Source organism: Schistocerca gregaria, chromosome 10 (assembly GCF_023897955.1).
Source record: "Schistocerca gregaria isolate iqSchGreg1 chromosome 10, iqSchGreg1.2, whole genome shotgun sequence".
Taxonomy (NCBI): domain Eukaryota; kingdom Metazoa; phylum Arthropoda; class Insecta; order Orthoptera; family Acrididae; genus Schistocerca; species Schistocerca gregaria.
Window position 1 is genome coordinate 117707868 of NC_064929.1, and position 27613 is coordinate 117735480.

The 27613-nt window shown below is 39.9% G+C and overlaps 1 protein-coding gene across 5 annotated transcripts in view; it reads right to left on the reverse strand.

Moving 5' to 3' along the window:
• Window positions 1-4446: 4446 nt before the first annotated feature.
• LOC126293451 (uncharacterized) overlaps window positions 4447-27613 on the reverse strand; it is a 693872-nt gene continuing 670705 nt past the window's right edge. For all 5 annotated transcript variants that reach the window (XM_049986686.1, XM_049986685.1, XM_049986684.1 and 2 more), the window contains 5 exons: window positions 23301-23900; window positions 20131-20420; window positions 13791-14046; window positions 10101-10323; window positions 4447-7029 (listed from right to left, as the gene is read on the reverse strand). In XM_049986686.1, coding sequence (XP_049842643.1) covers window positions 6686-7029; window positions 10101-10323; window positions 13791-14046; window positions 20131-20420; window positions 23301-23900 — 1713 coding nt within the window. In that variant the 3' untranslated portion in view covers window positions 4447-6685. The remainder of the gene's footprint in view (window positions 7030-10100; window positions 10324-13790; window positions 14047-20130; window positions 20421-23300; window positions 23901-27613) is intronic.

Consider the following 27613-nt stretch of genomic DNA (forward strand, 5'->3'; position numbering starts at 1 on the left):
CGAGCTTCAAACATATTGACTTTTATGCACTTTAATTTTCCAGAAATCCTCTATTTTGCCATATAGTTCCACAAATTCAAATTTTCTTTTCAAGTAACTTCTCTGCATGTTCTACACTGTTATAATAATTATCTGTGCAGAGGTGATACCACTTTCCATCACAAAATGTCAATAGTTCCGACACCATTTTTGCTAAAGGTTGTCCAGCTCCGGAATATATCTTTAATGAGGAAATGTATCCCGTACTCGAATCACACAGCATCCGAATGAGTACACTGTATTTTGTAATTTTCAACGGATCGTAAATCTTTAAATTTAACCCGTCCACGCCACGGTATCATTCCTTCATCAGTTGAGATGTTTTGACTTAGATTAAACGTTTCTTTAAACTTTTTGGAAAAATAATCAATTACGAATTGCACTTTGACAAGCCAATCGGCATTATCCAGTTCATTGTTGCTGTCGGAAAAATGTAAATATGATAATGTTTGTCTGAATCGGTTGCAGAACATCATTTTACGAAATATAGGTGTGTCTATTAACGGGGATGTTGACCAATAATCATTGATCCTTGCTTTCCTTACAGTTCCCATAAGGATAGCAAGCCCAAAATATTTTCTAAGTTCGGGTCTCGCAACGTTCACAAACTTGGCCTTTTTTTTCCGGGTCCACTTTCCTTGTATTGCAATTTTGTCTGTAGTACTTTATGGTTTCATTGCTAATATATTCAAATAGATGGTTCCCAATATATAATTGTATGATATCCTTGATGCTCTATGTATCTTTGGGAAATATGTTTGGACCCTGCGATCTTTCAAATTTATTATTGGTCCTTGGTAAATCAAAGTCTGGCCACTGTGCACAGTCTTCTTTGTCTGATTCAGCCGAATCAGTTGGCAACTGTAGCATTCGCCAAATTCTTCTTGGACATATTTCAGTATCTTCCTACGATTCTGCTTCACTTTCACATCCAACGTCTTCATCCCAATCGGCCAAGTTGACCGGAGCATCAGACAAGATATCTGCACTTTCATCATAAATTATCCTATTGTCTCCTTCGTACACCATGATGAAAGGGCACAAGTACTTATAAAAATAAAACACTTGTTGACATTTGTAACTAACTGTTACCTAAACAAAACACCAACAGAATGCAAAAGATACTAACGTGCTGTCGCCGGCCACTGAGTGATACTATGCAGACGACAACAATGTGGTGTCACCAGAAGGCATAGTGTTAAATTTTGTGGTGGGATACGTTTTTGCTGGTGGCCACTGTTTTCGAGTTATTCGAGAAAAAAGTATTTGAAGGTCACTTTTGCACATTTTTCTCGAATAATTCAAAACCTAAGGCATGGAGTGAGAATGTATCCCAGTACAAAATTTAAGTACATTAGATTTCCTACAATAAGCTCTGGTCATTTTTTCTGCAGGAGTAACAATTTGCATACAGCAAGTGAGAGAATATGAAAATGTTACATGTGGTAATTGCGGATTATGTAAAGCCCATAGGAAGTGTCAGCTGAATCGCCCTGTATATATAGAAGCAAGAACAATTATTAGTCGACTATTCTAGGAATGTGCACTGCCGGAATCTCAACAGTAGATGAGACTGTGATTCACACTAAGTCATATAGCATCTGTCACTGGAGCCAAATGAGCATCTTCCCAATGTTTTCACACTTACTAAGCAATATGTTGGTCTTTGGAGGTTCTCTGTTTTCCTGTTATCTCACAATGAGGAGCAGTACTTGGGTAGTAGCTAAAAAAGGGTTTTTTAGTAAGCTAACTCCTCCAAGGTTTGATCCTGAGAATTCTTCCGATGAATCTGTTGGGCAGCTGCCTTTCCTACAAATAGTTTTATGTTGTTATTCCACTTTAAACAGCTCCAGATGAGTACTTCCAGATATTTGAAGCATGTGCACGAATAATGCTGTGTGGCACATTTCACAATTTTTAGGGAATTGACAAAAACTCATAATTCCAGAGAATTATTGCAAAATAGCAGATCTGTATTTTTTGTGCAGACAGACTGCTGAAAATACTTGGTTGTGTTTTTAAAATTGTGCTAAACATGGGTTTTTGAAAATAAGTAAGTGTTAAAATGAAGAAATGCTGTATAGCAATGGGTATACGGCATTATTCCAGATCACTCTGTACTCTTCTGTAATGATAAGATCGCGTAGAATCCAAAAGTTGTAAGTAAGAAAATTACGACTAGATACAATTTAATATTTATTATAAACTGATTAATTTGGCCTTAAAACGGTAACAGAACATGAGTTTGCTATCAAGCTGAGACAAATATGGCACAATACTCAGTTGTCACACTGGAGGTTTTCATAAAAATACCTGTATTTTGGCTCCTTCTATTTCGACATGTCCAATAGTTCACTTTTCTTCCCCATTGTGGAGCAACTGAAAATCAGAAGGCAAAATAAATGTTTGTACTTCATGTTTACAACCATGTTTCACAATACAATGTCTTACCCACTGACGAAGCACGTTGTGATTGACAGATGCTTATGCCTTGAGGATCATCACTACATAGCTTCAACCAGAGCACAGCAAAAATTTTCAAAGCAGGTGGCATTTTGAAAACCAACTCAATGGATTCCAAGACCTTGAAGTCTTCCATCATTGTCTCCTGAATGGTCAGTTTTGAAGGATCGGAAAAGACTTAAGCAATGACATGCTTCCATTCTAAAGGAACCATAACTTTTGACACTTACTTTCTTTTCTCAATCACTGCAAACTTCCTGTCACGAGGTAGGAAACTATGACTTGAACATAAAAACTTTCGATGTACTCCTATAAAGTTCTTGCAGTTGACCACATAGAAATAAAGCTCTACAACTCTCCATTTATTGTTCTGCCTGACAAAACGGTGAGACCACACAATCAGTTAGTGTCCCGTACATTCTTCAAGTATCACAAATTTAAGCATACAGGAAACTATATTGGCTGAACCTCTCCTTGCAGCAGATTCATCCCACAAATTTACAGTGTTGTCTCCAGTACCAAAGTCATGAACCGTGAAATTATACGATGACAGCTGTCTCTGTCAGAATACAGCAGAATGCGTCAATGTAGGACAAGGTAAAATATGTTGTAAGTTAACACATACAACATGTATATTGTTGTTCCTTTTAGCTATTTTAGTATCATTTTTAGCTCTTTGTATGCTTCTGCAAGATGCAACTGATTCTCAAGTTCAATGTTATGGATTTCCATTTCAGCTGAAGCTCCCATCATAAACAATAGATACATTCTGCAGAGGTTGAGATCGGGGTACAGACATTCTATTGAAGATTTATTCCAGCTGTAATGGCTCATTTGTTTCAGGAAATTCGAAATGAGTTCCCGAATCAGAGCCGTATTGTCATTTGATATGACATGTGGGCTATTGAAATGTTTTCCTCAACCATCTTTAGGAGTGGTCATTCTACCTTGCAGTTTATGTTGAAGAGTCGGTATTCATTGCTGGGTGATGCAGAATATGTTGAGCAATGTTTTTGACACATTTCTTTTGAGTGGACTTTGTGTTTGAAAGTACTTATTTCCGTGAACTACCTAATATTCAACTGAATGATCATATTTCACATTCTCTTTTAATAATATAGTAATGCTCATAATGTGTAATATATTTTTCAGTCAATGATAACAGAAATGTACTTAATTTTATTAATGTTACATATTTTTACTGTAAGTTTTCAGAAGACGCTCATAAAGTACGTTGTTAGAGCCATGTACTCTATTCTGGAGGGCACATACATCACTGCACAGGACACATAAACTACTATATAGGCATACCAGACCGATGCAGCGTTATTCCACTCACCTGCATTGGAGACTGTTTCGCACGAATTACCTTTCCTTTTATGATTTATGTTCCACTTCAGAATCATAAAGTATTTTCCTCTTAATATCCTGCCAATTCCCAAAGTTAATTTTCCTTTTCTGAGCATTATTCGCACGTCCACTTGCGGTAAGTGTCATCTTGCTACACTCTGTCATTTTTGTAACATACAGCATTGTTCACGCAGATGTGCGAGGACTGAGTCTCTCCCCTCTCTGCCTAGTGCTTCCCTTGAATGATAAACTGGTCAACTATTACAGCAGGTGATGCAGACTGTCATATCACACATTATTCCATGTGATTCTGCAAAATGTCAAAATATGCCACACAGTGTTATTCGTGCACACACTTAATTTAATGGTTGGGATAATTTTCAAAACTGTTCTATCACTTAATCGAACAATAATGGGTTCTCCTCCTTATTTATGAAACATGATATTGCTGGTTTATATTGCTGGTCAACAGTCAATCCTCTCCAGGTCTCTCCAGTTCTACGTACATAACAGATGGTGCAGACACTCACGCACACAAACACACACACACACACACACACACACACACACACACACTGTAAATCAAACTGCAAATTTTGTCTAAAATACTTTTATACTGAATTAACATAAAATCATTTTACACTGGGATAGACTGAAGAAAAAGGAAGATACACAAGCTTTAGACACAACTACAGTTTTTAACACAACTTACATTACAACAATAAATTAGACATCAGTTGTTTTAGACCTTTATAAATGCCTTTATCTTTACACAGTGCAGTTTGCAAACGGTGAAGAGAATTGCACAAAGCCGACAGACAGATATCAGTGGGGCGAAGAGAAAAAAAAAAAGAAAAAAAAATCATTTTCACTGAAAACCACTCCATCTCCTAATATCACAAAAGCACAAAGCCACCAAGAACATGGTCTCTGCACACAATTTAACAGCCTTTCTTGCTGTACACCAAAGCACCCGAAAAAGCATTTCTCACCAAAGAGAAACACCCACTTTCAGAAGCAGCTTGTACATAAAAAATGCAGCATCAGGCAATATACGATAAGTACCTACATGCAGTCGAGACTTCCACATTTGCCTGTCACGAGTCTTAACAACTGACAAATACCACAGCACATTTCACAATTCACCACCAACACTCGCAAAAATAAAAAAAAGAAATCATTTTCAAGTTTCACAGTTCTAACACCCTGGCCACAATAATGTGTACGAGTATTTCCATGTGCGCATAATTATAGTGAACTCGGAATGAAACTTTCAAAAATTATCTATGCCTACACAAAGGTACAGGTACATATCAGTCAAGCGATGCAGGAGTAAGATAAGAATTTTGTGGAGGTTGCTGGATTCTACAGTAATTAAAATCTTTAAATGAGTATTACATTTTGATTTTACGATTATATAAAATGAAATATCTCAGTGTATACTAAACAACTGACGCACAAAACTCACAGGTACTATCACAAAAATTTTCTTTCAATGTTAGAGACACCACAAATGCTCTGCTCACTTCCTACATAGTAAAAAAAATTACATCAGCTAATTTTACACGAGGTACTATAAGAAGTGTGATCTCTTTGCGAGGCCATTCTACAAACTGTTGTAGAAGTGAAATGTAACTATAATGTATATTAACATAAGGCACCGTCCTGCTTTGTTTCAATCTTTCTGCTGGCAGAAATAAAAAAAAGTGAAAGACAAGATGAGGTTAAAACACATCAATAAAAGGTGACAACAGTAGCAAATTTCTTTTTATGTAGTTACAGATTACCACTCATGACTCTGGACAGAGCTGAAGCAATACACTTAGCTCTGGCAGATGAGAAATACACGCCAGTGAGTGTACACAAGCAAGGATATCTCTCGACATCGAAGAGATTCAAGGCACATACAACAGGTAGCTTCATGCTGAAGGAACTGGAATTACCAGTTCTCAAACTACTGAGCTCACTCAAAGTCTCGGAAGGGGAAAAATTTAAGACAGTGGCTTCATTATCACTGATACGAAGCCAGCAGAACTTTATTCATACACGTACCTCCCAATCTGTAATTAAAACTCCCCGGATCACCGACTAAGATTTGACCCAGACGGTACCTCCTCGAATGGTGAAATAAAGAAAACAGCAGCAGCAGTAAATGCAGAAGAAGATGCTTGGACATCAGGTTTCATTACAGAGTACCACATTTCACAAACTAGAAGCACCACTTGACTTTGGAGACTACCAGTCTTATTATCGGAAACTGAGGTTGTGTGTGGCCACGGCTTTGCACCACATTATTCAGCAACATCCACATGACAGAATAAATATTTTTATGGAAGATGAACTTTGTTACACATAATTTCAAGATGAGGCAAAAGAAAAACAGCATCGCACAAAGGCATAGGAATTTCTGTAATATTGAACCACAAATATTTAATGAGTAACACCATTTTTAAAGCCTCTGCATTGCGGTATATATCTTACATAAATGTGTTACAATTGGCACCACAGTATTTTAAGGCTATTATTTTGTGGAAGAATTTCTTTACACTGCAAGCAATGTAGCAGTCGATGGGAAACTTCTACATACTGATAATCATTCCGTAATAGGGTCGTTTGACTGAGTTAACCAGACTGTGTGTGTGTGTCTTCAGGTATAACAGAAATCAGTGCCTCAAGTTATATCAGCCGAACACTCGGTCGTCAAACTAGGCGAGGCACTTGCCTCTGACCAGTAGCTGAAGCAGAGAAAAATGTACAGGCACAGTACTTCCATTGCCGTATCACCACTTTAGGGCGCAAATCTCTACCGTCCCGCAAATGGTGCGCCGAGCTTCTACACGGTCGTGATGCGAATCGACGCAGTGTTCAGTTGTAGAGGTGGTTCCTCCCTCTTGACCAACGTCGGTATCTGCGACCTCACGGGCGACGGCTGCTGGATCTGCGACGTCGGCGGGCTGTAATTGAACGGCTGGACGATGGCAGACGCCGGGCGCGGGTTAGCGGGGCGAGCGAAGGGTCGGCCGGGACCGGTGGCCGCATGCGGCGCCTGTGCGGGCACGGTCGTGGCGGCATCCTCGCGCACTCTCCGGGGCTTGGCCAATGAGCTGGCGATCCCCGTAGTGCCTCTCCCTGTGGTCGGACCTCCCCTCTCCGTTCGGGTGGTGGCTGATGTCAACTCTGGTGAGTGTCAGAATAAAGGGCATTAATATTTTTTTCTGCCTCTATCTCAGTATCTTATTATTATTTCTCATACAAACTGTTTTTTAACAATACCAGAGAGGGAAAGTTGCTAGTCACCATATAGTGGAGATGCTGAGTCGTGATAGGCACAATAAAAGGATTCACACACTGACAGCTTTCGGCCATTAAGGCCTTTGTCAGCAGTAGACACACATACACACACACACACTCACGCAAACGAAACTTGCGCACTCTCTGAGACTGCAGGCGTGTGTGCAAGTTGTGTTTGTGTGAGCGCGTGTGTGTACGTGTGTCTACTGCTGACAAAGGCCTTAATGGCCAAAAGCTACGAGTGTGTGAATTTTCTTATTGCCTATCGCGACTCAGCATTTCCACTATATGGAAAGTAGCAGCTTTACTTCTCTGGTATTTTTACATTACATCCTGGATTTTCCATTGTTTAACAAATTGTTTTTTACTATTTATATGATAAAGGTAAGTCTTTGGTGTAATAAAAAAAATTATGAGGATGGATATAAACTTAAATTCCTGTAAAGGAACAGAGAAATTGTCCAACCTGGCAGCAGACATTAGGAAAGACACTGACATTTTATTTAATGTATCAAACAGTGTTGGCTCAGTAATGCCTTTTTGGCACAGAAATGCAAAAATGTTGTACTGCAGATTGGATGTCAACCCTTTGGCTGCTGTTGTTGTGTGTACACATCCTGCAGTGCTGTTGTGCTGTGGACGTGTACATGTGCATCGTATGGGTTTTCCTACAGTGCTATGGACGTCTGTATGCATCTTGAGCCACTGACCTCTCACACCTGGGCCTCCATATCTCAGTTAAAAAAAATGTCTCGAGTGCATAACATATATGCCTCATTGTGTGCTATTATTTGCAAAAAACATTTCAATATCTTGAATTGTTTATTAAATATTAGATTTGTTTGCCCACACGATTCACGATGAGCAAGGATGTGAATGGGCACATCATGTATGGCCACCCATTGGATATAAAACCCAGTTACTCGAGAATGAAACGAGGTATCATTCTGCTCCCAATTTTAAATGACATTTTGATATCATATCTACATTTCATTCATTGTGATGTACAACTAAAATTGACCATATGCTAAGTTTACACAATGCAATTTAGCTCTGCAAAATGTCACACAACGGTTTACTTAATCTGATGTAGCACAGTAACTATAGCATATAATGAAAACAAGTTCAATCCTTTATCGAATGAAGATATCAGATTGTAAGATGTGCACAAATCATTTTTTTCACCTAAAATCAGATAAGTATTTCCAGGCAGCTGGCAAGTCTGCACGGACAAAACTGGGCACGTCGTATGTGTCCATCCATTGGATATAAAACCCAATAACTTGAGAAGAAATGAGATATTGTTCTGCTCTCAATTTTAAAGAAAATTTCGACATCTTATCTACATTTCAATCACTGTAATGTATGGGCCAAAATTAACCAAACGCAATCTCTTCACAATGCATTTTTACCTCTGAAAACTCTTTAAACTTTTGTGCCCTGTTTCATTTTATTTGATGCACCGCACTATGGTGGATAACGAAAATTCAGCTCTTCATTGAGTGAAGACATCAGACAGTAAACTGTGCAAAAATCAAAATTACCTAATAGTTTCACCTAATAGTTTTCTTAAAATTGGATGATAAGTATTTCATATCAGCTGGAATGCTGCCTTTCAGCACAGGCACCAGTATTTGGCGAGCTGTACAGCCATAACAAAAGCCATGCTCAGCACGGAATGCACAGAGCAGATCTGTAGCAACGTAAGAGTTAAAATACTGATGAAGAAGCTGGTCAAGACATTGATATTACACATCCATTTAATTGGTAGTAAGTTGCACTGACATAGCAGCAGAAACCATTTCAAGAACTTATGCTGTACAGCAGTACGGCCTTATGTGGCATTCAATAAGTTATATTCTTCGTGAGTAATGGGTTTATTCTTCCAACTTGCAAGGATGCACTGTGTTTTCTTGCACTTAACCAGTGTCAATATTTTGAGAGTGTTTCCACTCTCTCCATCGTGGCAAATTTCCTACTTTGACAAATATAAACACCTTCATTGTTTAGTGGCAGAGTTACGCTAAACAAGAAATTACACTTCTATGTATTGGCCCACATGCTGCCTTCTTGTTGTAATACATTTCTTAAAGGTGTGCCTACAAATGGTGCTACTATGAAATTCTCTGAAGTGTCCCAACTGTCTGGACAAACAGTGCCATTGTGTCACTAAAATGCGCGCGCAAGCGTGCGCACGCGCGCACACACACACACACACACACACACACACACACACACACACACACACACACACACACACAAAGGAGGGGAAAGGAACAGGTTACTCAAATAATCAACCAAGCTTGACACTGATACAAGCTGCCTGGTAAACAATAAAACGGCATAATTTGGGACACTGTGAAAGTACGTGGACAAACTGCTTCTAATAAAATAAGAGATATAAACAGAAACAATGAGTACTTCTCTTATGACTGTGTCAGAGGAAGAAAAGCTGGAGATAATTGGAAAATGTCAATTAGTTTTCCAAATATGAAATAAACTGCCTGTGTAGTGGATGTAGTCCAGAACATTATAGACATACAAACTACAGTGAGAAAATATCTATGAAGTTAGGTACCCATTTTGTGGCAAAAGAAGCAGGAATTAAAACTTAAAGCTTCTTCCCAGTGTTAATAAATGCACATGAGATTTTCAAGGGGACTGTCACATTTTTTGATAAACAATAGACAAAATTTCTTGACTGGTTTCAGGCACTTAATGCCCTTCTCAGAAGGCTTATTAGTGATACATTCTTTAATAAAATAAATGTGGTTTGCAGGTCTTTAGTTTACTGAAGACTCAAAAGACTTAATAAGACTTCTGATCAGAGTATTAACTGCCTGGAACCAGTCAGAAATTAAATTTCTTTTATGCAGCTAGTTGCTTATTATTCCATTATACATGACTACAATTGCTGAGGATGGATAAAATACTAAAATGGACATACCACCACTCACCTTTACGAGCCACCTTCTCCGTACGTGTCGGTGCCGCTACCGAGTCAGCTGTCGGGATCCGGGACGTCGGTGCTCTCGCTGCGGTCCTCCCTCGCCCGGTAGTCGAGCTCGCCTTCTGTGCTGTTGCAGACTGTGCCACATGAGAAGCGGCACTGCCTCCTCCCCTTGCTTCCCTCTTTTGCAGCTGTTGCTGTTGTTTCTGCTTTGTTTTTGATTCTTCAGCCTGTACAAAAAATCATATATTTACAACCGCAATCTCAAAAGAACCTTACAATGGGATAACAATAATCATTAGGAACGAGTCTCGTTTTTTAATTTCACAGCAACTCATTGGACTGGTGCGGATAGGATGTACTTGCTGATGAATCAAAAAAAATTTAAAAAATAAAAAAATATGTTAAATTAGATAATATAGCTTCTGTGGTGATGAACCAACGCTGTAATGATCAGTTTAACTGTAACTAATTTTGGACCCTAACTCATATTCAGACGTTGATTCACGATCTTGCACACATTGAGTGCTGTTTTTTTGTGAAAAGGTAATAATGTGACTCACTGTTATATAAGCCCAAGGAAAAAGACAATCCAGGTAGAGCCAATTAAACTGATCTCAATTTTGAGAGCGAGTAGCCTCAAATCAGGAAACCAGATTTCTGAACTACATTATAAGCATCTTAATCACACTGCACATATCTGGGACAGGGGCGGAGTATTATCGTTACTGCCTTTCTCGCCCACACATCCCCCTCCCTGTCTGTGGTTGAAAAAAGTGTGTCCAATAGTTTGAAGAGGGCTCCAACCCATTTTAAGTGTTGTTTTTCTAGGTAATACTGCTTCCAAGTGGGTGTCGCTTGAAGTGCAATTAATTGAAAGCCGAGTTACGCACAGAACAGAGTATATTTAGTCTGCTGTAGAGGAATAATCACTTGCCACAAATGTTCTGACTTCATGATTGAGAGTTTCATCCTGAATTTACTACAATTAATACTATGCTACTCTACTGACTGTGACCCAGATTGTCACCAAACCCACTAACTTGTAACATTACATACATTTCATAATTAAAAAAAGAAAAAAGAAAAAAAAGGGCAGCTCCAACTGGAGGGGGAGGGGCAACCACTTGAATTTTATATGGCCCACGCTCGGCCAGAATCAATATAGAAAATAATGTTGTTGTTGTTGTGGTCTTCAGTCCTGAGACTGGTTTGATGCAGCTCTCCATGCTACTCTGCCCTGTGCAAGCTGCTTCATCTCCCAGTACCTACTGCAGCTTACATCCTTCTAAATGTGCTTAGTGTATTCATCTCTTGGTCTCCCTCTACGATTTTTACTCTCCACACTGCCCTACAGTACCTAATTGGTGATCCCTTGATGCCTCAGAACATGTCCTACCAACCGATCCCTTCTTCTAGTCAAGTTGTGCCACAAACTACTCTTCTCCCCAATTCTATTCAATACCTCCTCATCAGCTATGTGATCTACCCATCTAATCTTCATCATTCTTCTGTAGCACTACATTTCGAAAGCTTCTATTCTCTTCTTGTCTAAACTATTTATCGTCCATTTTTCACTTCCATACATGGCTACGCTCCATACAAATACTTTCAGAAACGACTTCCTGACACTTAAATCTATACTCGATGTCAACAAATTTCTCCTCTTCAGAAACGTTTTCCTTGCCATTGCCAGTCTACATTTTATATCCTCTCTACTTTGCCATCATCAGTGATTTTGCTCCCCAAATAGCAAAACTCATTTATTACTTTAAGTGTCTCATTTCCTAATCTAATTCCCTCAGCACCACCCGATTTAATTCGACTACATTCCATTATCCTCGTTTTGATTTTGTTGATGTTCATCTTATACCCTCCTTTCAAGACACTGTCCATTCCGTTCAACTGCTCTTCCAAGTCCTTTGCTGTCTCTGACGGAATTACAATGTCATCGGCAAACCTCAAAGGAACACTAAATGTAGGAGAGATATAAAAATGTAGGAGAGAGATACGAGCAGAATTCCAACTTTAAGGATGGATAGTGGGTCTTGTGTGGATGGGTCACTCAGGAAGCATTCGACTTCCAGTGGACCACACAGTTTTAACCCTTCAACACTGTTGGTGGTTGCATGGTGTGGCTTCACATGATATGTAATTGTACACCTGCATGAATTCCACTGCATACTGAAGTAATATGCCAGCAAACATTGAATATTTCTTGTTTCACATTAAATACAGACTCAATTTTAAGTAACGAAAGTGAGTACATATTACTACATCTCTGATCTGAAAACTATGCTGAACAATAAAAAATGCCTTGTCATATTATGTGTTGGGTGGCTGAGTCAGTATTTTTTCTGCGTAACTATTGGTGTCTGTATATGTTCGGATGGATATGTGTGTGTGTGCGAGTGTATACCTGTCCTTTTCCCCCCCTAAGGTAAGTCTTTCCACTCCTGGGATTGGAATGACTCCTTACCCTCTCCCGTAAAACCCACATCCTTTTGTCTTTCCCTCTCCTTCCCTCTTTCCTGATGAAGCAAATGTTTGTTGCGAAAGCTTGAATTTTATGTGTGTGTTTGTGTGTCTATCAATACGCCAACGCTTTCGTTTGGTAAGTTACATCATCTTTGTTTTTAGATACATTTTTCCCAAGTGGAATGTTTCCCTCTATTACATTCATACTATCGATACTAAGTTTTATTGTGTGTGTGTGTGTGTGTGTGTGTGTGTGTGTGTGTGTGTGTGTGAGTGTGTGTGTGTCATTAAGCTATTGTATGATCTACTGTAGCTGTAATTTTATAACTCACTGGTATGTCTTACAGAACAGAAATTGTTAACAATCCACAGCTGTACGAAATCCTTCAAAATATATTTACCGACTGTGAATACCTTCGCATCAGCTGTATTAGGTGTAGATACACTATCCATTGGTGACATATAAAAATTTGTGTCGGACCAGAACTCGAACCTGGACTTCCGACTTATCACGAATAATTATCTTAACCACTGCAGCTGTCCATGCACGATGACATCATCATGGATTATGACGTAAGGGTGTAGACAGTGTGATATATTGAGGTTTGGGACAGTGAGGGGAGCACGCACAGATTGTCAAAGTCATTAAGGGGAGCTCTTGCAGTACGCAGGGAAATCTGGGTTCGAGCCCCTATCCGGCACAAATGTTTGTGTTACTAATGGGCAGTATTACTATACCTAATACTGCTGATGCCAAAGAATTTGCAGTCAGCAAATATATTTTGAATTGCATATAGTGAACATATTATGAATTTGCAGTCAGTGAATATATTTTTATGTATAATTTTACCATTTCATTTCACTGTCAATTGCTGGCCTGGAAACTGACGAATAACAGGAGTATGATCAGAACTGATCATTTCTTCGGGGTGGGCTGGAGAAAGAGGGGAGGGGGAGTACATATTGCATTACTCAAAAAACATCAGAAAATGAGCAAATAGAAGAAGGAAGACACTGAAACTTTGCTCCATGGATTACATTCTGGACTTTATAGCTAAGGAATTCTGTTGTTGATCTGTCATATGATGGGACTTGTAACTAAAGAGTGGATCTCTTAGGATCTTACAGTAATAATATCACTGAAAAAGAAACATAACAATCATAAAACAGTGAACAGATAAGGATGCTTTAGACTCAGAAGAGCAAGACAAGTAAATACCTTTTTCCAGAGCCCAGCGATCTTGCTGGTAGCTTCGCGCCGCGCCGTGCCCCTCTTGGCAGAAGTGGGGGCGGATGCGGCCTGTGCACCGACTGTGACTGCAGACGCAGACGTCGTCGGCCTGCCGGCAGTCAACGGCCGCCTCTTCTTTCGGTTCTGTTCGGGCGGAGCTGCCGTTGCCACTGTCGGCTTCGCTGCAGTAACCGCTGTGGGTTCGTCCTTTGTGAATGTTCCCTGACGCTCCGGTGGTCGAAAACTGAAACGGAAGTATACTTTTACTCCATAATTCTGCATATAATTACTGTAACACTGACAGGTAAACATTAATCACACACTTTGAGCTCAGTGATAGGTGTTAGTGTGATGTTATTAGAGGCGTGTAGCTTATTCAAATCCCAGATGTGTATAAACCTTTGGCCTAGCAGTGGGATGAGACCAGTGACACAGTATGTTGTCAACAGACCATTCTCTCACAAACCGTTGACCTTGCCACAGTGAGATGCCTTGCGGCCCCATAGGTCTGACAACTACGGAGGTGTAGCTGTGGAGGAACCACACAATTTTGTGGTTCCTGAAGAGGTGCAGCAGCTGTTTAAGCAGTTACTGAGGTAACCATCTGGATGACTCTTAACATTAGTCAATATGACATTGCTATGTAGGTACCATGAAAGACAGAAAGCAAGGGGATAGTATTGTAGTTATTTCTCCCAAGGGCATGCAACGTTTAATTTACGGCTTAGTGTTCCAGTGATAAAATAAACTCCCATTTGGATCTCTGAGTGGGAGCTACGCAGGCACATGCCGTCTTCAGGAAAAACAAAGTTTGCATCCTACAGGGTAGACAGAGGAATGTTAGATCCCTTAACTGGGTAGGTAGGCTAGAGAACTTAATAAAAGAAATGGATAGGAAAAAAATTATATATATGAGGAATTGATGAATCGCTGTGTCAGGAAGAACAGGACTTCTGGTCGGAGGAAGAACAGAACTTCTGGTCGGGAGAGTACAGGGTTATAAATACAAAATCAAAGAGAGTATGGCAGAAGTAGGTATAGCAATGAATAAGAAAATCTGACTTTAGGTGAACTTCTATGAACAACATGGAGAACATGTTAGTCAAGCCAAGATGGAGATAGGGCTGACACCCACCACAGTAGCCCAAGTTATAAGCCTACTAGCTCTACAGATGAAAAAAGAGATTGAAATAAATGTAAGAATATACAAAATAATTTATCGTATAGTTAAGTAGGCCCAAATTTAACTGCGGTGGGAGACTGGAGTTCAATAGTGGGAAAATTAAGTGAAGAAAAAATAGTCTACTCTGATCAAAATTACTTTTTGATTAACAGAGTCCTATAGTCGGGTGTGGTGTTGCTGGTGTGCACCCAGCTGCTTCACAGGAATTGCATGTACCTACAAAATAGGCAACACAGAGTTTGCCTGGCGCTTAAGAAAGAACTACATTTGGATGGTGACTTGCCCCTACCAGTTGACTCACCGGTATGTCAATTACAGCGTAATTTTAATCACATATAGTAGAACACTGACTGAAAAGGAGAAGCAATCTGGTAGAATTTTGCACTGAGCACAATTTAATACCAACATATGGTTTCAGAGATAGAGAGAGAGAGAGAGAGAGAGAGAGAGAGAGAGAGAGAGAGAGAGAGAGGGGACTATTGTGAGGATAATCCCAAAAGTAAGGCCTCCTATTTTTTTTCTCAGTACATAGACCTATTTATTTCTACAATGGTTTACAACAGTTTACAGCTTGAAAATTTAGCTATTTTTCAACATAATCACCATTTCTGTTGATGCATTTTTGTAGACGTTGTGGTAGCTTTGTATGCCCATGTCATACCAGCTCACCGCCATACTGTTCATAAAGTTATAAACTTCTTCTTTCACCTCGCCATCGGAGCTGAATTGCTTTCCGGCCAAATGTTCTTTTAACCTAGGGAACAGGTGATAGTCACTGGGCGCCAAGTTAGAACTATAGGGTGGGTGAGTGATAACGTTCCACTGAAACTGTTGCAGGAGAGCAACGGTTTGCCGAGAGATGTGTGGGCGAGTGTTGTCATGGAGAATGTGTACGCCCTTGCTCAACATTCCTCTTCTCCAGTTCTGAATTGCCCGTTTGAGTTTTTCAGAGTCTCATAGTACCTGTCAGCATTAATTGTGGTCCCAGCGATTCAGCTCCGACAACAAGGTGAAAGAAGAGGTTCATAACTTCCTGAACAGCATGGCGGTGAGCTGGTATGACATGAGTATACAAAAACTGCCACAGCGTCTACAAAAATGCATCAACAGGAATGGTGACTATGTCAAAAATAGCTAAATGTTCAAGCTGTAAACTGATGTAAACCATTGTAGAAATAAAAAAGTCCACGTACTTATAAAAAATGGGAGACCTTACTTTTGGGATTACCCCCGTAACGTCAAATATAAAACAACACAATTTGAGAGACTTCACTGATATCAAATATAAAGAATTATGTACATAGACTGAAGTGGCAAGTGAAAATTTGTACCAAGGCTGGGAATCAAACCCAGTTCTCCCGCTTACTAGGCAGGGATGTCAGCCAATAGGTCACGCTGGCACAGCGGTTCACACAACTGCACAGATTACCCTGGTGCTCCTCGCTCCAAATTCTCACTGCTGCCTCACACTACTTTAAATATTGTATTCTTGTCTGAACTATTTAGCCATGCATGAATGATGATGTACTCCAGACAAATACCTTTAAGTTGACTGGGGTGGCAATGAGAATTTGGATTGAGGAGGGAGGCATTCCAAGGTGACTTAGCGACATCGCACCTGCCTAATATGCAGGAGACCTGGGTTCAATTCCCGTCCTTGTTACAAATATTTACTCGCTGCTTCAGTCTATACGCATAAAATAAATCTAAGTGTTTCAAAGTCTTTTCTGAAGGTGTTTGTCTGGAGTATAACATCCAAATTTCAGTTCCCTACATGGCTACACAGTCCAGACAAGAAGAGAATATTGTCTTTGAAATAACGTGCTACAGAAGACTGTTGAAAGTTAGAGGGTTAGACCAAATAACTAATGAGGGGGTACCGAATCAAACTGGGAAGAAGACAAATTTATAGCACAACTTGACAAAAAGAAGGGATAGGGCACATTATGAGGCATCCGTTTGGTAGTTAGTAGTGGAAAAGTGTGAGTGTGTTTGTGTGGAGGGGGGTTATAATTGTAAAGGGAGATCAAGACTTAAATACATAAATAGATTCAAACGGATATATGTTGCAGTAGTTATTCATAAAAGAGGAGGCTTAAACAGGATAGACCACCATGGAGAGCTGCACAAAACCAGCTTTCCGCCCAAAGACCACAACAATAACAGACTGTGTTCAAATGTTGCGAACACACAGAAATGGCGAGGGGTAAAAGTTAGGTGTGACAAGAAGTTTGTGCAACACTGCTAGCGGATACTTCTGATGACATCATCCACATACTTAACTGTTTTAAAAGGTGTAAAGCTTGAAAATGTTATGAGAGACTAGTTATTACGTTGTCTGCCAAGATATTTTGCAGTCTTTTAGCATCTCAAAGACTGAAAGAGTATATACATGAAAGAAGAATTAGCAATTAGCAGTGAGCTCAATACTAGAAAGACTACTCAAAGGCATCTTGGCAAAGAAAACTTGGACTGTCTTTTATGGTGCCATAATATTAAAGAGGGACATTTGTAGTTGTTTGTAGTTTTCCTACTTTAACTCAACTGTTTTTGTGTGTCTGTTTTGAATAAAATTGGTTGAAAGCTGTGTTATATTGGACGCAGTAATTGCTGGACAACAGGAAGCAGAGTTCAGTTCCTCAAGTGAAGACAGTTTCAAGTTTTGATATACAGCTGCAGAAAGTTGACACTGTACCAAAGGCAAGGCAAGGACTGAAGACAACTTGCTCGAAATTCACTTACACTTTCTGAAATAAAACTATCTATTTAACTAACAACAATGATGCAGACTGCTACCTGTGTGTCTTTATATAGTTGTGTATCTCATAAATATTGCTGGTAGATTGTTTTAATTTGGTTTCAGTACACGAACAAGATCCAAACAGTAAAAACTTTGTGCAAACCCAATGTCAGTCATGCCAAATATGGTATTAACGTTCAGACTGAAGTATCTCATAGAATTGTGGCCTCTGGGAGAAAAGCAACAACACTGCACCTCAACTAGTCTATTCAATTTATTATGAAGACATACGACCCCAATCAGAATTAATACAATGTATTGCTACCGTATATCTTCATAAAAGCACACACTGAGAAAGCAACAGTGCAACAATTCTAGAATGAGGGAAAGATTACGCAAACTGAGTACATTTTCCAATTTGTGATGTGTTGTAAATTACACTGAATGAAACAAAATTATAAAGACAAAATGAAGTCCAGTATTTACATGTTACTAACTCGACAACCTCCTTCGTTTCCAAAAATTCTTGTAAGTTTTTAACATAACTTAACCTAAGTGATTCATAGAAATATTAAAATATTTTTCCTTGATTTGCAGTTAGTTTAATGCCTGGCACAAGGAATAAAACAATGGTTTAGCAGATTTGAAGTCATCTGGTGACATAACTGTATTAATAAAATTCTCGTGTCAATGTTTGCTATTTTGGATCACCATGTAGCTTAGTTGCCTGCCTCCATAGTGAATTGGCCTCAATGAGGACCCCCCCCCCTCCCCCCACCTCACCTTTCCTTTCCTTTCCTTTCCTTTCTTCTTCTTCTTTCTTTTCTTTTGGATAGCCTAGGTGTGGAGCAAATTACATGTGAAAGGGGGGGGGGGGGGGGGGGGAGGGGGAGACATTTCTTGTACAGAAGTAAGATTAGTAGTGAATCATAAATGTACCCCAGCCCCCTCCCCCCCAAAAAGGTATTTTTCAAATGCCATATATTATCAAATTATTTACAAAACCACCCTATCCCCTTCAAATGACTCTCTATTACAACTAATTGATTTTTGCCACTGGTACTTTCACTGTTCAAAACTGTTTTTGTAGTCTTTAGAAATGGCTGACAGCTCTTCCCTCATTTTCTTCTTGACTGCTTCAATGTTGTCAAATCAGTGTCCTAAGACTGAATAGTTGTGGAGATGGAGTGTACTAGTGTAGACCCGTACACACATCCGTACACTCCGAGGGGCTACTCAGTGCATATTTCTAGCCAGTAATTAGCATCTTGAATGCAGTGGATTGTGCACTGATGTGAAACTTCCAGGCAGATTACAACCGTGGGATGGACTGCAAATCTTATCTGGGACCTCTGTCTTTCGCAGGCAACTGCTCTACCGACTGAGCTACCGGTCCGAGACTCGTGACCCATCCTCACAGCTTTACTTCTGCCATTGCCTTGTCTCCTACCTTCCAAACTTCAGGGAAGTTCCACTGCGAAACTTGTGGGACTAGCACTCTAGCAACAATTCCCCATGCTGCGGCTAAACCACACCTCTTGCAATTCCTCTCTTCTGAGGGTTTTAGTCTTGCAAATTTCACAGGAGACCTTCTGTGAAATTTGGAAGGTAGGAGAGAAGCTACCGGTGGAAGTAAAGCTGTGAGGATCGGTTGTGAGTTGCAGCCAGGTAGCTCAGTCGGTGGAGCACTTGCAAAAGGCAAAGGTCTTGGGTTTGAGTCCTGGTCCGGCTCACGGTTTCAATTTGCCAATAAGTTTTAATTAGTGTCATAGTTTTACATTTTCTCTTCAACCGCAGTGAAAACCCAGTGAATAGTGTCAAACTAACACATGTACTAGATTCTAAAATAATTCTGAGGAAGGCCGATCCTGCAGTTTAGTGACAAGTGTACTACTTGCAAACATTTCACACTTGGGTTGAAATTCATGCTCCTACAGTGTCCACACACCCTGCCATTTTACTTGCTTTGTCTAAACATCACACTCACCACGCAAAATACCCCTATTTTAAAAATAATAGTTTCTCAATGCAGTGCTTGCATGCATGGCATCGAGTAATCTTGTTTGCCTATTATTAGCATAAAAACAGACCCATCAGTGTTCATAGGGTTGGCACACTATTTTTGTTCTTTCGTGTTCTTTTCTATTCCTTCCAGTGTAAACACTTATTCATGGGTACAGGCAAATTATACAGAAAATTTTCTGTAAATACCAATTTGCTAGTGTTTCCTTTCACTAACTCCAGTGTAAACAAAGTTTTACATGTCTATGCTTGCCACTAGAAATGCAGACGTAGGGCCAAAGGTTTCTGTCTTTTTAAAACTGTGAGTTCCCTTTACACACATAAAAACCAGTCACACATTATGGAAAAATTTCTTCAATGTTTTTCAATGTATGAAGAAGTACCGTGGGTCAGGTTGCTGCTGCTCTGACTCCAGCGGTGCCGGCGCCACAGGCAGCTGCTGGACTGGTATCTGCGACTGCTGTTGCTGCTGCTGCTGTTGTTGTTGCTGCTGCTGCTGTTGTTTCGGCTGCTGCAGCTTCTGCTGCGGCACTTTCGCTGTCTGAACGACAGGAACCTTGATAGGAGCCACAGCCGTCACAGGTATGCCACTCCGACCGGCACGCAGAGGTTTACGCCGTCCTCTTATCGGCTTCGGGCTGCCGTCGGCACTCCCGTCACGACTCCTCGTGACCTGTGACGAATAAAGAACAATCTCTAACAATCTACACTGTCAATTCTGAAGTGCATACTGAAAGCTATTTGTGAAGTATTTATTAAAGTGAATTCTGTGTTGATGCCACTGTGACCTGCACCTTCCCTCACTCTACTGGACAAAGCAAGTTTAATCAAAAAGGTATCATCCACACTGCTGTCAACAAGCCCCAAAGTGTGATGAATTCATATAATCAATGTTAAGCTTCTTCTAAAAATTCTGTAATTTTTTAGGTAAGGTGGTCTACTTTTGAAAACATAATTGCTTGTTTTCTGGAAATTCCTTGGTGGGATACGAAAAAATATTGTGTGTGCCAATCACAATGTCGTGCCCCCCCCCCCCCCCCCCTCCCGCACCATGCTGAGTTAGCCAGTTCCACATTCCCTCGTCCATTCCATCCAAGACAATCTCTTCAATGAGATTTTCATTCTGCAGCAGTGTGTGCTGATATGAAACTTTCTGGCAGATTAAAACTGTGCAGCGGACCGAGACTCGAAATCAGGACCCTTGCCTTTTGTGGGCAAGTGCTCAACCATCTGAGCTACCCACGCACCACTCAGGACCTGCCCTCACAGCTTCAATTCTGCCAGTACCTCATCTCCTACCTTCCAAACTTCATAGAAGCTCTTCTGCAAATCTAACAGAACTAGCACTCCTGGAAGAAAGGGTACTGTGGAGACATGGCTTAGCCACAGACTGGGGGGCTGTTTCCAGAATGAGATTTTCACTCTGCAGTGGAGTGTGCACTGATATGAAACTTTCTGGCATATTAAAACTGTGTGCCGGACCGACACTTGAATTCGGGACCTTTGCCTTACGCAGGCAAGTGCTCTACCATCTGTGAAGTTTGGAAGTTAGGAGACGAGGTACTGGCAGAATTGAAGCTGTGAGGGTGAGTCGTGAGTGGTGCTTGGGTAACTCAGATGATAGAACACTTGCCCGCAAAAGGCAAATGTCCTGAGTATGAGTTGCGGTCCGGCATACAGTTTTAATCTGCCAGAAAGTTTCACATCAGAGCACACCCCGCTGCAAAGTGAAAATCTCATTCTGGAAACATCCCCCCAGTCTGTGGCTAAGCCATGTCTTTGCAATATCCTTTCTTCCGGGAGTGCTAGTTCTACAAGGTTCGCAGAAAAGCTTCTGTAAAGTTTGGAAGGTAGGAGACAAGGTACTGGCAGAATTGAAGCTGTGAGGGTGGGTCGTGGGTGTTGCTTCGGTAGCTCAGACGGTAAAGCACTTGTCTGCGTAATCTCTTCATCCTCATTAGGCTGCAGTGTTGGGACAATGTAGCCACATACATGTGTTTGGTAGCCTGTTAGCTCTGAGGTGGATTTCTATGTGCCTATAGTCCTGTGAATGCTTCTACTAATTTACTCCTTCCACTGATTGCTTATTTATCTTTAGGATAAAGGCTTTCTACCACAATAAAACATCAGAAAAATATCTGACATGAAAATATATATTTTGTATCTCTCTACAGACAGCTAACTTTTAAAACTGGAGCAGGGGACAGCATTGATATTTAACATCCTATCATTCTACACACGATACTGCTACCAAGGAAAAGAAGTTTCTCCAATTCTTCTTCATTTCCTAAACTATGAAACTTTTACTATAAACAAAAAACACATGTAACATCAATTTTTCATACAAATACTATGAACTATTGTAGATACAGATAACATATACCAAAAAAAATCTGATGACAGTCACTGCAATTTTTATCGAAAACAACGTTAATCCTTATGAGAAAGAGAGATAGATGCAGAGAGAGAGAGAGAGAGAGAGAGAGAGAGAGAGAGAGAGAGAGAGAGAGAGAGAGATGACAGTCACTGCAATTTTTATCGAAAACAACGTTAATCCTTATGAGAAAGAGAGATAGATGCAGAGAGAGAGAGAGAGAGAGAGAGAGAGAGAGAGAGAGAGAGAGAGAGAGAGAGAGAATAAAAATGTTATACCTAATCTCAAGCCATAATGCATAATATTTTCGGAATGAGATGTTTTGGTATTTTGAAAAATAATGCCCACTAGAAGAACAAACAACTGCTTTGAAGTATGAACAAAAGTAGAAATCATTGTGTTCTGCAAAATGGAGTCATATAGAAACATATTTTTTAGCCAACTTAGCTTCTCCAATAAGGAAAATGGCACCTGCTCTGCACCATGTTCTGTCTGAAAATAAACAAAATGCATTGGTCACAAGGCATCACAATAGAAGTTGCAATGCAACATTTTTGTTTTACTGCAGCAGTCGGTAAGCACTCTACTTTCAAAAGTCTTAACACACTGTCATTTCAGAATAGTGGCACCCAGAGCTGAAGAAAAAAAATTAGGCAGAGCATACATTAATGTGATGCTGTTTGAAAACAAAACTAACAGTGAGTTGTAACTGTACAGCACGCTGAAAATGTCTGTGGACTATATACAGGTATCCCAGATGGCAAAGTACTGCCCAGATCAGAATTGCATCTTGAAACTTCCTTGTATATCTGAACACCTAAAGTTAATTCCATGCTTTACTCTCTGAACAAATCTTCCTGTTCCCGAAATTCATACCCCCCACCCCCACCCCCCTCCCCATTCCCCAATGCAGCCTATTCAGTATCACAAGCTCTATGTTCTCGATAAAAGTTTATATTAAAAACCAAGATTTAACATTGTGCACAACAGGAGAATGAAATTATTCTTTCAAAATGTTCTTCATTGCATATGTCAAGAAGAATTTTGCTGAAAGGTAAATAGAGGCTTCCATCATTCTCTTGAAATCTTATCTGTTAGTTGTATGCCACTATGGACAATGTTTTAATACCCCTCTCCATCTTTTACCCTGTGTGTTCTTAGGTAACGGGTTTGACTTACTGGTTTCACAATCCTCGGTTTCTTCTGGGCACACTCTTCATCGTCCGTTGACAAACTCTGGTCTTCAGAGTTTTCAGACAGCCCTTCCTCTCGCTCTTCCTCCTTCGCCACCACCGGACTGCCACCTACGAGGTCCACTTCTGCCGGCACGGCCTCTCCGTACGCAATGCATTCTGACGCGGTCCGCTGCCGCCGTGGCCCGGCCGCCTCCTCCGCGTCGCCGAGCCCGAGCACGTCGTCGGGATCCGGCGTGTCGCAGCCGCCCGCTCTCAGCGTCTTCTCTTCCACGTCGCCCTCCTCCCCCTCGTCGTCGAGCACGGGGTGGAGGAGCTCCGTGTGTGGAGGGCCCGCTCCCACTTCGACTTCAACTTCGACTTCAACTTCAACCTCGACGTCTTCGTCCCCGTTGGAGCCCTCGACGCCGTGGCCCGACTCGCTCGTGTTCTCGCTGTCGATGCTGACCAGGCTCAGCGTCTCGCACTCGAGCAGCAGACTGTCACCCGTGCGCAGCGTCTCCACCTCCTCGGCAAGGATGTGCGCCTCCCTCTCCAGCAGGCTGTTCAGGAGCAGCTCGTCCGCCGCTGACGGAGGCGAGTGGTTCTGTGGGAGAAACATTTTGTTACACCTGATGCGAAGAACTCGTTCTTCTTACGGCACAGAGGTTGAAACGGGACGATGTCAGTTGTGTTGTGCAATGTAACAGACTGAAGTCCGACTGTTGTACTATACAATACACTCTTCTAGGAACCATATACATATACAGTCTTTTTTAGGGTTCTGTGCCTCCATTTGGAAAGATGGAACCCTTATAGCAGTGGTTCCCAACAGGTGGTCCGCAGAACCCCAGAGTTCCATGAGCTATGCCAGAGGGTTCCGCAAATTGCTATTAGAATAAAAAATATATTAAATATATTTTGTATGATAACAGATTTATTTGTTTTGGCTGCTTCCTGCATGAGCAGAGCTTTAGCGGACGCTAACTTCTGCGTATAGCTTCTTCCTAGTGTGTAATGAGATCAGCAGTGAGCATGAGCAACTTCTTACTCGTACGGAAGTAAGATGGATTTCTCGAGGTAGGATCTTGTCAAGATTTTTTGAACTTAGAGACGAGGTTCGTGTCTTCCTTCTTGACACAAAGTACTTGGATTTTCTCACTAATTTCTCTTGGCTTTGCTCAGTTGCGTACCTAGGTGATGTGTTTGAACACTTGAATGTGTTAGAGTTTATAAGGAAAAAATGTAGACATGTTCAAAGTTGTGGATAAGATTATTGCTATGGTCAAAAAGTGTCAGATTTGGGCGTCAAGGATAGAAAATGAGCCACTAACTAACTTTTCTACTTTGAAACAATTCTTGGAGTCATCAGAGGAGAATTTACTTGACCAGATCAAGATCAATGTAGCTGAGCATCTATGCAGCCTAGCCGCCACTTTTAGAGAGTATTTCCCTGAACCTGACCCTGACTACAGATGGATTCGAAATCCCTTCAGCTGTGAAGAAATAGACTGAAGAAGAGCAAGATCAACTTGTGGATCTGTCCAGCTGTGGTACGATGATAAACATTTTCATCGGTGATAAAATTACTGACTTCTGGGCATCAGCACTCAAGGACTACAAGAAACTTGGAGATAAGGCAATGAAAAAGATCCTTCCATCTGCAACCACATATCGGAGTGAGCAAGCATTTTCTTCCATGTGTTTCACGAAAAACAAATATAAGAATCGGCTTGACACGCAGTCAGATTTCAGAGTGAAAGTTTCAAGTTTGGAACTTAATATTTAAGAAATAATGGAAAAGGTCAGATTGGACTCATCTCATTAAGAACTGAAAATTAAAACTAACTGACTGCTGATGGTGTACTCTGTTGTAACTGTATTTTTTTTTTTTTTTTCAAACAAATAATACCTTACATGAAATTAAGTGTTTTCTTATTTTTCACACGTGTAGTACACTTGAAAGACCAATACACTCAGTTTTAATTTTTTCCTGTCATCTTCAATTCACACTCAATTTTTTTAAGGTGTTTGTTATACTAAACACCCAGATTTGAAGACAAAGATTTTGAGCAATAATCACAAATTTAACAATAACAATTATGGCTAAACTGAAAAAGTTTTAAGCTCAATATTTTTCCAAGTACCAAAAATAGAAAACGTATAAAAAGAGTCTTAATTTGGTTTTTTTAGGTACTTGATACTGTGATATGACAAGGTACCAATCATGCCCAATGAGGGGGTCCTTGAGAAAATTTTGTTGGGAACCCCTGCCTTATAGGACTGCTTTGTTATTCTTCAGCCCACATGCTTGTCTGTCTGTCCATCCGACTAAGAATCCTTTTCCTCAAACGAGTAGACAGATGAAGTTCACATGTAAGTCATGTATTTAAGATCTGCAGTCCCTTGGCAGTGTAAAAGTATAAGCATCTAAGTCAATTCAGTCAAAGGATATAACTATTTATGTCACATATTTTGATACTCAAAAACTCGCTTATCAAAACCTATAGGTACACTTTACCTTGACATAGAATCATGAAATTTGGCAACAAGCAAGGTAAAGGGAAAAAGTCTGAAATTGTTAATTTGTAATTATACCACACAAAAACAAAATATTTCGTTTGTCAATTGTTACCTGACTCCAAAACTGAAATTAAAACATTCTTGAAAATCTCGGCAGTATCAGTGTCGATAACATGCAAAAAATGTCAATGTCTTCAATTTCCAAAATGGATAAACAGTATTTATACATAATTAAGTCTGTACAGAACCTTCAGTGCGCAAGTCCTACTCACAGCTGGCCAATTTTTACTACGTAAATATATATTTCTGTTCATTTCTAGGTTCTCTGTTTATACTAATCACTGTTTAACAAGATTTCAAACAACATTTAGTCTACATTCTACAAGATGATGCAATTATGTGGTCAAATGTAAACAGTTATCACATTATTAAAGTCTTCAATACAATCTGAATCACTAATTTTCACATAAAGTGATATGGCTCCAGCATTGTAGTTGCCACTAATGTAGAGTATTAGACTACCAATTTATTTACAATGAAATTTACATTATAAAGTAGTATAATAGAGATTATAAAAAACATTAATTTTATGAAGTTTTGCATAGGAAAGTTGGCATTTTACAACAACAACAACAAAAATTTCAAATTACATTTTTATTTTCTGCTTACCATGTTATCACATGAGTTTATTTGCCAAGAAGTTGTAATTATAACAATATTGTCAAACCGTGCACTGTCAAGAATCACATAAAAGCCAAAATAGGCCAAGCCAAGTAGATACTGAGGAAAATGCAATATATAATTAAAACGTTAAGCCAATTTATGTCTTGAGTAAGAGCACTGGCATTATAGGTGATGTATACGTTTCTGAATGAAGTATAAATAGTGATTGTCAGTAGAGAAAGGACGGTGGCAGTTGTTGGTTCAGCAGTTGTGATTTCGTCGGATTTAAAAATCAGTTGTTCATAGAAACAAATACAGCAGTTACACAGACTTTTTCCCTGGTGTTTTTTAAATTGATGAACAGATCATATGAAGAGGTATAATTGTGAAGTGATTAATTAAAACTAAAAAGAGGAGGAGAAGAAAGACTGGTTCAGTTTAATTCTAGGAAGCAACAACCAAGATGAGTACCTTGGTTGTTTATGCACTTTTCAGGAGAATACTAATGGTTCTCTTAACTGTTGTCAAAAAAGTTTTGCTGGAACTGGAAAGAGGAAATACTTTTATCGTCCTAAATATAATGCATCCATTCATAATTGCATCATGTCGTTCTATAATTTTCCTATACCTGAACAGTGCATGGTCAACTATTTTTTTTTTTTTAAACTTGAGCCAGAGTTCCTTTACATGCTACTGCCCTGTGCTGAAGAAGTTCCTTGTTGAGATATGACGCTACTAATTTTTTATCTAGTTTACTGAGCATGTGTATCTTTCTGCTTATTTTAGTTGTCCTCTGTACTCTGGTAATCATTGTTACCACAACTGTGTCATGGCCACGGGTACCAGTTTCGATGAGGACATCTTCAAAGAGGTCAGATCTATTGTTGCCATTATATCCAATATAGTTTCATCTTGTGAGTGGGATTCCTAACTATTTGTTCTACATAGTTTTCAGAGACAGTGTTTAGTAAAGTTTCACAAGATGTCTTATCACACCCACCACTAACAAAACTTTAATTTTTGCAGTTAAGTGTTGGATGATTAAAGTCTGCACCAATGATTACAGTACGACTGGGGAACTTCCGTACAAGTGAACTGAGGGTTTCTCTAAAGTTTTTGATTAAATCAGGAGAC